This window comes from Zingiber officinale, chromosome 8A, assembly GCF_018446385.1.
Source record: "Zingiber officinale cultivar Zhangliang chromosome 8A, Zo_v1.1, whole genome shotgun sequence".
NCBI lineage: Eukaryota > Viridiplantae > Streptophyta > Magnoliopsida > Zingiberales > Zingiberaceae > Zingiber > Zingiber officinale.
Window position 1 is genome coordinate 134,849,633 of NC_056000.1, and position 13,456 is coordinate 134,863,088.

Genomic DNA, 13,456 nt, shown 5'->3' on the forward strand with positions numbered 1-13,456 from the left:
GTAGGTGACAGACTATCCACATAATAAGAGTGAAATTTTCAATGAAGCTCAACAAAGAAGCTTCTAACCAGAATGCTATTCTCCTTCAGCTTTCAACAATATTAAGAGATAAGATAGGTTAAGTTGAAGGAAAGTGACTTCTCATTAACCTTGGCAGATGTCACTGTACCACACAACATGAATCAAATTTTGCTGAAAGAAAACAGGGGAAAAAATCACTTTTTTAAAATTTTAAAAGACAGTTTCTTCTACTTTGCAAGGAATTCAACTGACAACTTCCTAAAACAGGTGCTTTGCAAGTCAATCAGGTACTAGAAAATAAATTTGAAAAAAAAAAAACTAGTATCCTCATGTCTGTATTAGCAATTACATTTATAATTGGCCAACAAGGAAAGTAATAAGTGGCGTATATCAGAAACTAGAACGAGTTATCCAAGAAAAAAATCATACCCAAATAAACCCCTGTTGGATATTCCTCTCAAACTCAGCTACAACTCACAAGAAATCATGCAGTTTGGGTAATTTATCTTTGTAAGGGAGTACATACTTCTGCAAAAATTTTGGTCCCGGCGATGAGAAAAACGTAGATAACATCATCTGTGAAGTCCATAACCCTTCAGATTTTAAAATCTCCATCACATGAAATCGAGGAATTAACCTCTTTTCCAAACTTAATCGTAAAACGACTGCCATCTTAGCAATGTCTAAAGGTGCCATTCCAACATCCTTAACTAAAAATTCCATCTTTCTCTGCAATACCTTTGTTGAAAGACGTAAAAAAGTTGGATGCTTCTTGACTACAGTAACAAAATCCAAGTTCGACCAACCAAAGCTGTTCATGATCTTTACATGGGCCTCAAATTTTTCCCTGCTGACCTTGTGCAGCACATCAAGGATCCAGAGGAACATCATAGATTCTCGGGGAACTCCAAGCCCGTCAGTTCTATCTACCAGAGCCCGGAGGGCATCTGGGTTTTGGGCGATGAAGCTGGGTTCCCCTTTAATAACAAGAGAAACGCGGTCTTCAGGAATACCACATTCATCCCGTAAGAAGTTCATGTTGGGGCGCACTACATTCTCAATGCTGCAGCTGAAAAACCATCCAGACCTCCGGAGATGCTTGAGAAGGATCTCCTTCGATCCCAATAAACTTTCCCAAACCTTAAATCGGCGGAGAAGCGCGTTCTCGTTGCTGGAGCCAATAACTGTAGGGTGCCGCCAAACGATAACGATGATGTCGGACTCAGATAATCCCATTTCGCGCAAAAGTTTAAACTTTGGGGCGAGGTTCGTCTCCACATCCCAGCCGAGCAATCCTGGTTTGCAAGCTATTATCCTTCTCAGATTAGCACCATCAAGGCCCTGAGATCTGAAGAATCCAAGAACGGCGTCGGCCTTCTCTGTGGACTTAATACGAGGGCAAAACTTAGAGACCTTGGAAGCATCGTCGGCGGAGAACCCGCATGTATTCATGAGGTATTCGACGATGAAGTGGGGATCGGGAGAAGCAGTGACGCCTGAGGAGGAGACGGAAGTTCCGGTGGAGAAAAAGAGGACGCGACGGAGTTGCGTCGACGGAGGGAGCGCATGGCAGCGGACTAGGGAGCGAAGCATCGCGTCGGCGCGCCGTCCGACCAGAGAGCAAACTGTAAAACCCTACTTGAAACCCGCTTCGGGGACAACTTCACATTTGCCCCCCTGTATGTTTCCAGTTTCTTAAATCTGCCCACAAACTGGAAATCAAAATCCAGATGGATTCCCAAAGAATCTTTGTTTGATTTGGGGATAAATGAAGCACGCAACTAAAGGATAGTGAGCTTGAGCTGCTTTCTACGAGTACTTTTCGATTTATCAATTTATCTTAGTGACCGATAAAAAATTTTGTAGAGTCAGATCGATCACTCCTGGCTTGACGTTATTCAACCTGATTTGAATTTCAAAAAAATTGACATGTCGTAAAAAAGGATAGTATAGGGAAAGGAATTTATGCTATGAAATCCTATTTCAGAGACCCATACAAAAATTTTCAAGAATTTATGTGTCCATACTAATTGTCTCAAAGTCTTTGAATAATAATGCTACAGGATTGTTGATTTCTTGCAATTAGTACGAAGGTGATATTGGTTTCAAGAAATCAACACTAAGATAATAATAGTTTCAAGAAATCAACACTAGGTAATTTATTTTTAAATTTTATTCCATTTTTTCTCATGTAATTAGATATTTTTAAAATGATAAAATAAATATTTTTTACTTTTATTAACGTTCCTTTAATTTTTATAATTTTTTATTTACTTTTTTTTATTTTAAATTATTTTTAAATTTGATTAAAATTTTAAATTTTATTAAAAATATTTATACATTCAGAGGATAATCATGAATTAATGACATATTTTATTTTACAAAAAAGAAGACTTTTTGAAGGCTACAATCATTTTTGTATGAAACTATAATTTCTTTTGTTTGGTTCAGTTTAAATAAAAAAACAATTTTTTAAAGGTTGAAAGACTTGAAGGGTATAATCGAAAATAAGCGTGCTCTTTAATTTTTTAAAGGTTGAAAGACTTGAAGGGTATAATAAAAAATAAGTGTGCTCTTTGCAAGGCAGAGCTAGGATATTAATTCGGTGTTTGTAATTTGTTAGGGCAGGTCCCTCAGTCCAATTTCGGGGTAGGCCCAATAATAGTGCCAAAGTTGAAGCTCTTCACTTCACAGGTCGCAACGTCGTTGCCTAGTGGGGCAACGACCGACTCCAGTTCATAAATCACAACAAGGCCACAAATCAAACATCTATAATCAAGATTTAACCATTAAATCCAAATCGAAAGTAAATTTCAAAAGAATAAAGAAGCCAGCATCGCATCTTTTTTCGGAATAAGGAAAAAAAGGTTTAGGGAATTAGGGTTACTTTGACTGAGCTTCCGTGCTACAGAGGAAGTAGGCAAGTAACTTGTTGTGGAGTGTGGAGTGTGGACTGCAGAGGCTTGAGGGTGTGCGGAGGCCTAAGAGTGTGTGAAGGGCGAAGCGAGAGCAAGGTGTGTGCGGGACAAAGTTTAATTAGGACAATGTAACGTGCTCCGCCCATGGCCCTTTGGGCAATATAAAATTTAAGTGTGCATTTTGAGAATTCAACAATTTTAAAAGTGCCCTCTAAGAAATTGTGATTTTTTTTTCATCTAGATATGGAGGCCTTCAACCCGACTAGTCCTAGAAGTACATGATCTTCCTTTTACCCACCAGGTAAATTCGAAAGCACAATAGCTTCTCACCTAACACTTGATTTTGTCAGGGTTTATTACACTACGGGAGTAATTTACAATGACTATCAAAAGAAACTACTGGGTGTACAATAGTTTCACATTTTTTTAATAATCCAAGTGTTTGGTTATTGCAATCCGACTAATCCTGAAGGTGGATGACTTGTCTTAGCAAACCACCCACCAAGCAAATCCAAAAGCGTGCACAACTCCTTACTAAACAGGCAACTTTCCAACTTTTCTATCTCACTAGAGAAGAATATCTTGCAATGCGCCATAACTGAGATTGAATCATGGATGCTTGAGTAACCCACAAAACACCTTGTCGTTGCTACACCATTACCCAAGGGGATTGTATCTCGATCAAGTTGATCAACTCACCTCATTTTGGTCATCACCACTAACTTATTTGCTAGTGACCAAATATCTCTCTTTAGATACTATAACCTTTGATTTAATGTAAACATTGACACATTTTCTTCGAATAAGTGATCTTGAAATTATTGTCAAGATTACTTTTCTCTTTAAGATAATATAATAACTTTTGATTTACACAATCTATTATTTAGATAAAAATGAAAAGAACAAATTGTACACATCTTTAAAAGAATATCTTTTTTTTCAAAAAAAAATCAAAAGAGCGTTCTATAAATATTTTATACCCAAAATATGTTTTAGCAACTATTGAGTAATTACTACAATGTATAATAGCTACCGAATAGTTGCTACAATATGAACAATATATTATTTCATTTTAAGCAAAATTACTTATACACAAAGTACTATTATATCAAAATAGTATTTACAAACTTGATCAAAATTGTTTAAACTTCATCAAGATCATTTTAAATTGATCAAAATCATATTAAAACAGTTGTATTAGCTACTTAAATTTTAATTGCTACACAGTAATAGTTAAATCCTAAATTCTAAACCTTAAAATCTTGTGTAAAATCCCAAACCTTGAACATTATTATTTCAAAATAATCTTTACTAACCTAATTAAAATCATTCAAATTTTATTAAAATCATTTTAAATTGGTCAAAATAATTTTAAAATAGTTGTACAAACTACTACTATATAGTCATAGAAGCTACTACTATATAGTTGTAGAAACTACTAAATATATGCTCCATAATTATAGAAGCTACTAAATAATTCCTACACAATTATAGGTAAACTCCAAACCTTAAACCTTAGATCCTAAAATTTTGAATTGTAAATCCTATTATATCAAAAATACTCTTAACAACTTGATCAAAATTATTTAAACTTCATCAAAATGACTTTAAAATAATTATAAAAATCATTAAATAACTATCATACAATACTACTATAACATTTCAATAGTATTATATTAATTATTATACATTTTAACAGCTATAGAATAGTTGGTACACATGGTAGCAAGCCTTTTAATCTTTACCCTTTAATACTTCATATTCCAAAAGGTCACGAGTTCGAACCCTGGAAACAACCTCTTGTAAAAAATAGGGTAAGACTACATACAATGGATCCTTTCCCGAGACCTCACATGGCGGAAACTTCGTGCACGGGATGCCTTTTATTACTTCATATTCCAAGGCCCTAAAACACATAACCCAATGACATGCAAGAAAGCACATAACACAGTAACATACAGATTACTGATGAATATAAATCCAATCAAACAGCTTATAAATAAGCAGTAAAATTAAAGAATTAAAGCAATAAGCGGTAAAACGAGATACTTATTTGAAAATTTAAGCAATAAGAGGTAAAACAGATCAAAGGGGCTGTTAAGTATGAGATATAAGTCAACAACCAAAGCTGCCTTGGTGATTGCCTGAGCTTCTTTTGAGAACAACCATACATATAGTAGTATAAGATCTTTAGATACCTTTGAATAATAATAATAAATAAGCTCTTTTTGGTCTGTATACTCCTCGCACCTCAAGTTCTCATGAATCCGCTAATCGACATTTATCATACTTTACAATTCAAATTACTATACAAGAAGAATCTCAGGCAAACAGTGTTTCACATATATGTAAGAATTTGTAATTGACAGCATTCAGAAATAGACTGTAATTTTCAATGAATTTGTTAACAAAAAGGAAATTTAAGTAGGTGACAGACTATCCACATAATAAGAGTGACATTTTCAATGAAGCTCAACAAAGAAGCTTCTAACCAGAATGCTATTCTCCTTCAGCTTTCAACAATATTAAGAGATAAGATAGGTTAAGTTGAAGGAAAGTGACTTCTCATTAACCTTGGCAGATGTCACTGTACCACACAACATGAATCAAATTTTGCTGAAAGAAAACAGGGGAAAAAATCACTTTTTAAAAATTTTAAAAGACAGTTTCTTCTACTTTGCAAGGAATTCAACTGACAACTTCCTAAAACAGGTGCTTTGCAAGTCAATCAGGTACTAGAAAATAAATTTGAAAAAAAAAAACTAGTATCCTCATGTCTGTATTAGCAATTACATTTATAATTGGCCAACAAGGACAGTAATAAGTAAAGCATATCAGAAACTAGAACGAGTCATCCAAGAAAAAAAATCATACCCAAATAAACCCCTGTTGGATATTCCTCTCAAACTCAGCTACAATTCACAAGACTTCAAGCAGTTTGGGTAATTTATCTTTGTAAGGGAGTACATACTTCTGCAAAAATTTTGGTCCCGGCGATGAGAAAAACATAGATAACTTCATCTGTGAAGTCCATAACCCTTCAGATTTTAAAATCTCCATCACATGAAATCGAGGAATTAACCTCTTTTCCAAACTTAATCGTAAAACCACTGCATGCTTAGCAATGTCTAAAGGTGTCATTCCAACATCCTTAACTAGAAAGTCCATCTTTCTCTGCAATACCTCTGTGGAAAGCCATAAAAAAGTTGGATGTACCTTGACTACAGAAACGAAATCCGAGTTCGACCAACCAAAGCTGTTCATGATCTTGGCTTGGGCCTCAAATTTTTCCCTGCTGACCCCGTGCAGCACATCAAGGATCCAGAGGAACATCCCAGATCCCCGGGTAATTCCGATCCCCTCAACTCTATCTACCAATGCCCGGAGGGAATCTGGTTTCTGCGTGAAGAAGGCTGGGTGCCTTTTAAGGACGAGAGAAATCCTCTCTTCAGGAATACCACACTCATCCCGTAAGAAGTTAATGTTGGGGCGCACTACATTCTCAATGTTGCTGCTAAAAAACCATCCACACCTCCGGAGATTCTTGAGGAGGATCTCCTTCGATCCCAATAAACTTTCCCAAACCTTGAATCGGGCGAGAAGCGCATTCTCGCTGTTGAAGCCAATAACGATAGGGTGCAGCCGAACGATACCGATGATGTCGGACTCAGATAATCCCATGTCGCGCAATAATTTAAACTTTGGTGCGACTTGCGTCTCCACATCCCAGCCGAGCATTCCTGGTCTCCAAGCTATTATCCTTCTCAGATTAGCGCCATCAAAGCCCTGAGATCTGAAAAATCCTATAACGGCGTCAGGCTTCTCGGTGGACTGAAAACGAAGGAGCAACTTGGAGACCTTGGAAGCATCGCCCGCGGAGAAGCCGCATGTTTTCACGAGGTACTCGGCCATGAAGTGGGGATCGGGAGAAGCGGTGACGCCTGAGGAGGAGACGGAAGTTCCAGTGGAGAAAAAGACGCGTCGGAGGTGGGTCGATGGGGCAAGCACATGGCGGCGGACTAGGGAGCGAAGCATGGCGTCGGAGCCGGAGTGTCCGCCGACCAGATAAGGACGTCACGAATCGAACCCAAAGAGCGAATTGTAAAACCCTACTTGAATCACATCGCACATTTAATCTCCTCTTCTGCTTTAATTTCACTTATGACGCCCGATATGTTTCGTATTTTGTAAAATCTACCCATAAACGGGAAATCAAACTGTCTACCTAACGATGCACGAATATGATCTTCAAGGGCATTGGATTCGGTTTTTAAAGAGATTGGTAAAATAAAAAAGTTAGAATAAAAAAGTTTTAATCATTGTGGCCGTAAAGTTTGAATTTTATATTTTAAGAATAATAGTAAAATTTTAAAATTATTTTTTTCTCTTAAAATTAATATAATATGTATATAATCATATAATTACATATTATTAATTAGATCATATAAAAATCATTTAAAATTATAATTATTAAAAATGTTTCAATAAATTTGAAGTTGTCTTAAAAACTAAAAAAAAAAACATAGCAAACACAGGCCAGTTTAATACATTAAATTTAAGATATTTTATTGAACCGCGTATCTAAATTTTAGAATTTCATATTTCACTTACTTAACCCTCGTAATATCAAAAGCACACGGCACATCTTCATTATAATCCTAGTTTTCACAAAATAATTATGTAGTTTTTCACGTGTGTTTTTAAATTTTTATTCAATCCATTTAAAATTTACTATTCTCAATTTACTTGAAGGATATAGATAGATTTATAAATACCTTAAGATAATTTTAATGTGATCAACTAAGTTAAGTTAGATTATATTGTTATTTAACCTCTATGTCTAAGTGTGCAGGAACTTAGTAGCACAGCAAGTCGAGCGAAAGACACAACTAGTGAGAAGGACAACACAGGAGAGAGTCGACAGACTTGGTGCATCCGAGGAATGAGGTGCTGAAGATGGGTCCAGGTGAGCTCAATTCCTGATAGACAAAGTCACCCAGGCGATCAGAGCAGCGAAGGATAAAAGAAACTGAATTGACTTTTGGAAGGCGCCTTTTGTAAAATACGACAATAAATATTAATTAAATAATAAGGATAAATGGAGAAATAACCTTAACGGAATTTTTTGAAATTTTTAGAAAATTTTTAAAAATTTTTCGGAACTCGTATGACGAGTTTAACGGGGGTAATTATTGGACAATGGAAAAACCTATTTAGACTACCCCATTGAATAAAGAAAAGTTTTATTTTTTTCTTTTTCTTTTTCTTTTTCTTTTTCTTTTCCTTTTTCTTTTCCTTCGTTTTCTCACCCACGCCCTAAGTCCTCTCCGCCCGATTCTTCCCCCAACCCGACGTCGCTTCCCTTCCTCTCGGCGTCGACCACCTCTTCCTCTTCCTCTTCCTCAACCAACGACAACGTGACGCTCCTCCTCCCCGAGCGTACAAAACCCAAGCCAATCCCTCTCCTCGCGTGCCCTAGCTGATGCTATCTCCCCTCCCGATTCCGTCTCCTCCTCTCGGGCTCTAGCGTCGGATGAGCCTTCTTCCTCGATTCTTCTTGCTGTCGACGTTGGTGTGGCCCTAGTCGTGCCCTGGTTTCCTGGTGTCGCTCCTCTTCAGCGTCGCCGACCATGGAGCTCCGACACCGACAACTGCGAGTTTGATTGCCGACGCCGAGTTTCCACCTCACCCATGCCCCTAGATCGTCGGCATGAGAAGGTGTTCGGGGATCCAAGGATGAGCTAGCCTCCACTATCTACCTCTTTTGATTTCCATCGTGCCCTAGTTCTTGGTACTTGCTGATCTGACATTGGCAATGATCTGTGTTGCTGCCACAGAAACCATGAGGTTCCAACAGTAATTGTTTTCCAGCCACCACTTTCCTGTTAGCCGGAGGTCTGCATCGCCAGAATCTTGGTCATCATAGACAGCTAGGGAGGAAGAGGTAAGGGCGTAAATTGTTCCGGTATTAGGTTCATATTTGGGAGAGTTCAAGCTAATTTAGGTTTAGACTTAAATCAAATTGTATAATGGAACGATTAGGGTTAAGGAAATTAACCCTAGTTGACCAAGGGACTAAATTTAGGTAGGGTGAATGATCATGTTGATTAGGGTATTCCCTAATTAGGTTTGGGCATTTTCTTTAGTTACTTAATTCATTTGAATTTAGCTAAATAAAATTATACATGTATGATTTATTACAGGACTCTAATTTGCGACGAGTTGCCTTACGTAGGGTTTCTTTTGGCACGCACTATATTGGAGGCAGGTATCTTGACTTATCTCTTGTGATATGTCATATTGATATGCATAGCAGGTTATAACCTTTAGTAATAATTATGTTTATTATTGCTTAGGTATGCCATTACATGATACCTGTTGCATGTTTTCATCTGTTCTGCATTTATGATTTATTATTTCCATCATTATTTATGCTCATAGAGGTAGTGACATATCATACCCTATGATACACCGGACTAGACATTTTCCATATCTGACCCATGTACTTAGATCCGATTATTTGATCCATTTATTTTTAGTACATATGTTATGGAGGTAGATATGGCCAGGATTTGCATGCTTAGTGTCATGCACTATCTTGCATGATTGCATGTTGTGCGATTGGTAGCTCCATTATTGTTGAGCACATCGCAGTTACATAGATTTGCTCACACAACCACTCATATATAGGTTAGTGATTTTATTCAGCCAGAGTGTGTTGTAGCAGGTTGCTCTGTCAGTGATCCGTTGGTCTGCTCATCGGTAGTGTGACTACAGAGTGGTAACTGTCAAGGATCCCTCCTCTGGACTGGCTCAGGGAGATGAGAGCATTGAGCTCCCCCACTTATAATTTGGGGTAGGAGGATAGGTGTACTTCGACAACATCCTGTCCACTTGATCACTCATTAGGAGCAGTGATGGCAGAGTGCACAGTTGTCATAGCCCTACCCACTCAGTCTCACCATTGTGTGTGAGATGGTTGACTGGCGTCAGGGGTGACCAGGGCATGTCATTGACATCATATGCATGACTGCATTTATTGCTTGTGTTTGCTGCATTTTATTTACTGTATATTGGATGGATGTATATGTTTGACATGCATACAGAGACATTTTACTTTTGGTCTGACGACCTTATTATTCTGATAGGAGGTCCTGGTGAGTACAACTTCTCCTTTTCTTTCAGTTATGCATTTTTCATTACTCCAAGAGACTGTACAGATATTTATTTCTATTGGTTATTTCATATTATGCATGTCAACCCGATACCCGCTGAGGATTTGGCTCACCCCGTTGATATTACCATTTCAGGTTGATGCTGTCAGGAGGTTCCAGTCGCTAGTCCCCCACCATTTTGCTTCGCGACGGTTTTCTACTCTTTGGACTTTTGGTTCCTTGTTATGTATTTATATATACTTGTGATGTAGGATTGTACTCAAGGATCTTTTATCGAGTTTTGGTCTACTACTTATGATTTCCGCTACGTTGTTTTCTTTGTTGTGGTTTTAAGTTTTCCGTCGTAGTAGTGGAGTAGGTGGTTTTCAAATATAAACTTCGTGGTTATGCCAGCCAGAGGATGAAATATATAAACCGCGTGGTTGTTTAGTTGTATTTTATTATTATCATTCCGGCCATGTTGGCCGAGGTATATGTGGCCCAGAGGACTTTGTAGTAAAGTCTAATATTGTCACCCGTACAGAGGAGATGCTGCTGAAATTTCTTCTGGTAGAGACTGCCTGGGGCGTGACAGCTTCGATGAACAATGCGAAGACGCCTTCATGCCATGGAAGGCGCTTTCCATGAATAGTGCAAAGGCGCTTTCAATGGCTTGAAGGTACCTTCCCAGTGACCATTAGAACTTTATCTTCCCATGGATAAAATTACTACATTGGAGGCGCCTTCCACCCTATGGAAGTTGCCTTCCAGCCTCAGATAAAATTTTTTAGAGGCTATAAAAAGACCCCTTGAGCTAGGAATAATAAAATAACCCTTGTATTCATTTCCTAGTACATTTCTGAGCATTCAATTAGTATAATAGGCTTCTTTGCTTATACGAAGGAGATTTTTTTAGTACTTTCCTTTGTCTTGGATTTACAACAGCCTAGGTTGTAACCAATTGTAACTCCTTAGTGTCTTTAATTTATTAGTTATTTAATTTCCTTTTTATAAGTGTGCTACTAATCCGAGCTGAAAGATCGAGAAGAGTTTTTGTTTTATTTTTCAATAGGCAATTCACCCCCTCTTACCGACTCAACCTGTTCCAACAAGTGGTATAGAGCTAGGTTGCTTTAGAAGGACTAACTGTCGATTGAAGCACAAGAGATGATCGGACTGAGCATTAACCCACCTAAGTTCGAGGGGGAGTTCGTGATTTGGAAGAAAAAGATAGAGGTATTCTTTAAAACTGATTTTGATTTATTACTAATTATGAAATTTGGTTTTAAAGCACCATAAGACAAAGAAGAATACCAATAGACTAAGAAGGAGCAAGCCGACTTCGTGGCAAACGACAAAGCAGAGTTCCATCTGCTAAGCATCTTATCGCCATAAGAAGTCAATCGGATCGAAGTTTACGAGTCAACCAAGGAGGTCTGGGGAAAATTCTTGAAACTACACGAAGGAACCTCGGAGGTAAAACTTGCAAGATGGGATTTGCTCCGGAACCATATCATCAACATCAAATTAGAAGAAGGTGAAACCATTGTACACCTTCACTCAAGAATAAAAGAATTTATCACCGAATTCACAAATCTTGGAGAAAAGGTAACTAACCAAGATTCACTAAGGTACACACTTAACATATTTCTTAGGACTACTGAATAAGCATTATTAGTAGATGCTTGTTATATCTCTAAGGATCTAGAAGTAAGTATCTGTTGGTGCGGTTAGCACTAACGGTCTAACTCAGGTTTTGATGAACGACAAATCAGGTTAAGTTAGGTTTGTCGTGATCTAACACTCTGACCGAGTGTGCAGATGAAGTCTAGATAGGTCGAGGGGCTGACCGGATAGTTGGCGAGAAGTCCAAGCGGGTCGACGGGCTGACTGGATGCTTGGCGAGAAGTCCAGCTAGGTCGATGAGCTGACCAGATAGCTGGCGAGAAGTCCATCTAGGACGACCGGCTGACCGGATAGCTGGCGAGAAGTCCAGACGAGTCGAAGGGCTGACCAGACGTCTGGCAGGTGAGTAAAGGTAAGTCACTGGAAGGGAGTGACTGTGAGGACGCGTTCCCGGGAAGGGAACATTAGGCGTCGATCCGGCTTATATCCATTTCGGATATCTAAGTCGAGATCGTGACTACTCTCGGAAAGACGGAATCTAAGTCATACTATTTTTGTCAAACTATAAACTAAACTAACACTCTATTTTGCAGGTTATAAATTATATATTTGCCTCGGACTAACCTTGTCTTGCAGGAGAAGAAGTCTTTTGGAGAAAGGAGGTCCGGGCGCCCGGAGGTCTGGGCGCTCGGAAGGGATCCGGGCGCCCGGGAGGCAACTTTTATCCAAACGCGTCGTCGCCACGTGAAGCTCACTGGTTGGACCTGCCACGTCCCACCAGGGCGCCCGGAAGGGATCCGCGGCGCCCCGAGCTTCATATAAAAGAAGGGGCAGGGGTGGAGGTTTAACAACAACTCAGAACTCTCTGCTCTACTGTGCTCTTGCGACGCCTTGAGGCTACTCCGACAAAGCGCTGTCTTTAGTTTACTTCTTTTCAGTTTGTCGGTATTAATTTTTTTTATTAGCATTCCTGTAATTCTTAATTGTAACATTCTTCGAATTACTAGTGAATTGTCCAACGAAAGCACCCTTGTGTGCCGGCCTTGGAGTAGGAGTCACCAAAGGCTCCGAACCAAGTAAAATTGGTTCTTGTGTTAGCATTGCATTGTTTTACTTTTCCGCTGCGTTTACTCGACGAATTTTTCATAATCGATATTCACCCCCCTCTATCGAACGTCTATGATCAAATAGTATCCTAAAAGAATTGTTTTCAACTTTTGAAGTTCATGATATGAGATATGTAGATATGAAGAAGGAGCCCAAGCACAACATCACCTTAAAATAAAAAAAATGGACGAACCAAATTTTGAATCTTCTCTCGATGATGACGAAATGACGTTCATGGTAAGCAAGTTTAAAAAGTTATTTAAAACCAATAAATTTAATCAAGTGCATGGTAAAAGAAGAAAAAAGAAATGTAAGATGCTACCACTGCAATGAAGAAGGGCACGTGAAAGATAACTGCCCAAAATTGGAAAACAAAGACAAGGACAAGGAAAAGAACAAGAAGCCAACCCAGAAGAAGTACAAAATCTAAAGGCGACATGGGACATAACATCGTCCAAATTAGAGATCAAAGCCCTCGCTGGACTTGCGCTAGTGGCAAGTCACCAAGAAGATAAAGACGAAGCAAGCTCGTCTGAAATGAGCATTGAGAGCATCGATGAAGGGGGAGCGACATCAGAAGACAGCAACACTTCAGGGGGAGCTTCAGATTATGGGATCGACAAAGTAAGT

At 38.6% G+C, this 13,456-nt stretch overlaps 2 protein-coding genes across 3 annotated transcripts; both read right to left on the reverse strand.

Annotated features, from left to right (window-relative positions):
* Positions 1-495: 495 nt before the first annotated feature.
* On the reverse strand, positions 496-1,614 carry LOC122011304 (transcription termination factor MTERF8, chloroplastic-like). The gene has a single exon (XM_042567691.1). The coding sequence runs from the start codon at positions 1,612-1,614 to the stop codon at positions 496-498; it is 1,119 nt and encodes a 372-aa protein (XP_042423625.1).
* Positions 1,615-4,630: 3,016 nt separating this feature from the next.
* On the reverse strand, positions 4,631-7,082 carry LOC122010351 (transcription termination factor MTERF15, mitochondrial-like). 2 transcript variants are annotated; one of them, XM_042566850.1, is made up of 2 exons: positions 5,814-7,082; positions 4,631-4,845 (listed from the first exon to the last, which is right to left on the reverse strand). In XM_042566850.1, the coding sequence occupies exon 1, from the start codon at positions 6,972-6,974 to the stop codon at positions 5,859-5,861; it is 1,116 nt and encodes a 371-aa protein (XP_042422784.1). In that variant the 5' UTR covers positions 6,975-7,082; the 3' UTR covers positions 4,631-4,845; positions 5,814-5,858. The 2 variants fall into 2 exon arrangements, with proteins under 2 accessions (XP_042422784.1, XP_042422785.1); XM_042566851.1 differs by lacking the exon at positions 4,631-4,845 and adding an exon at positions 4,935-5,555.
* Positions 7,083-13,456: the final 6,374 nt, after the last annotated feature.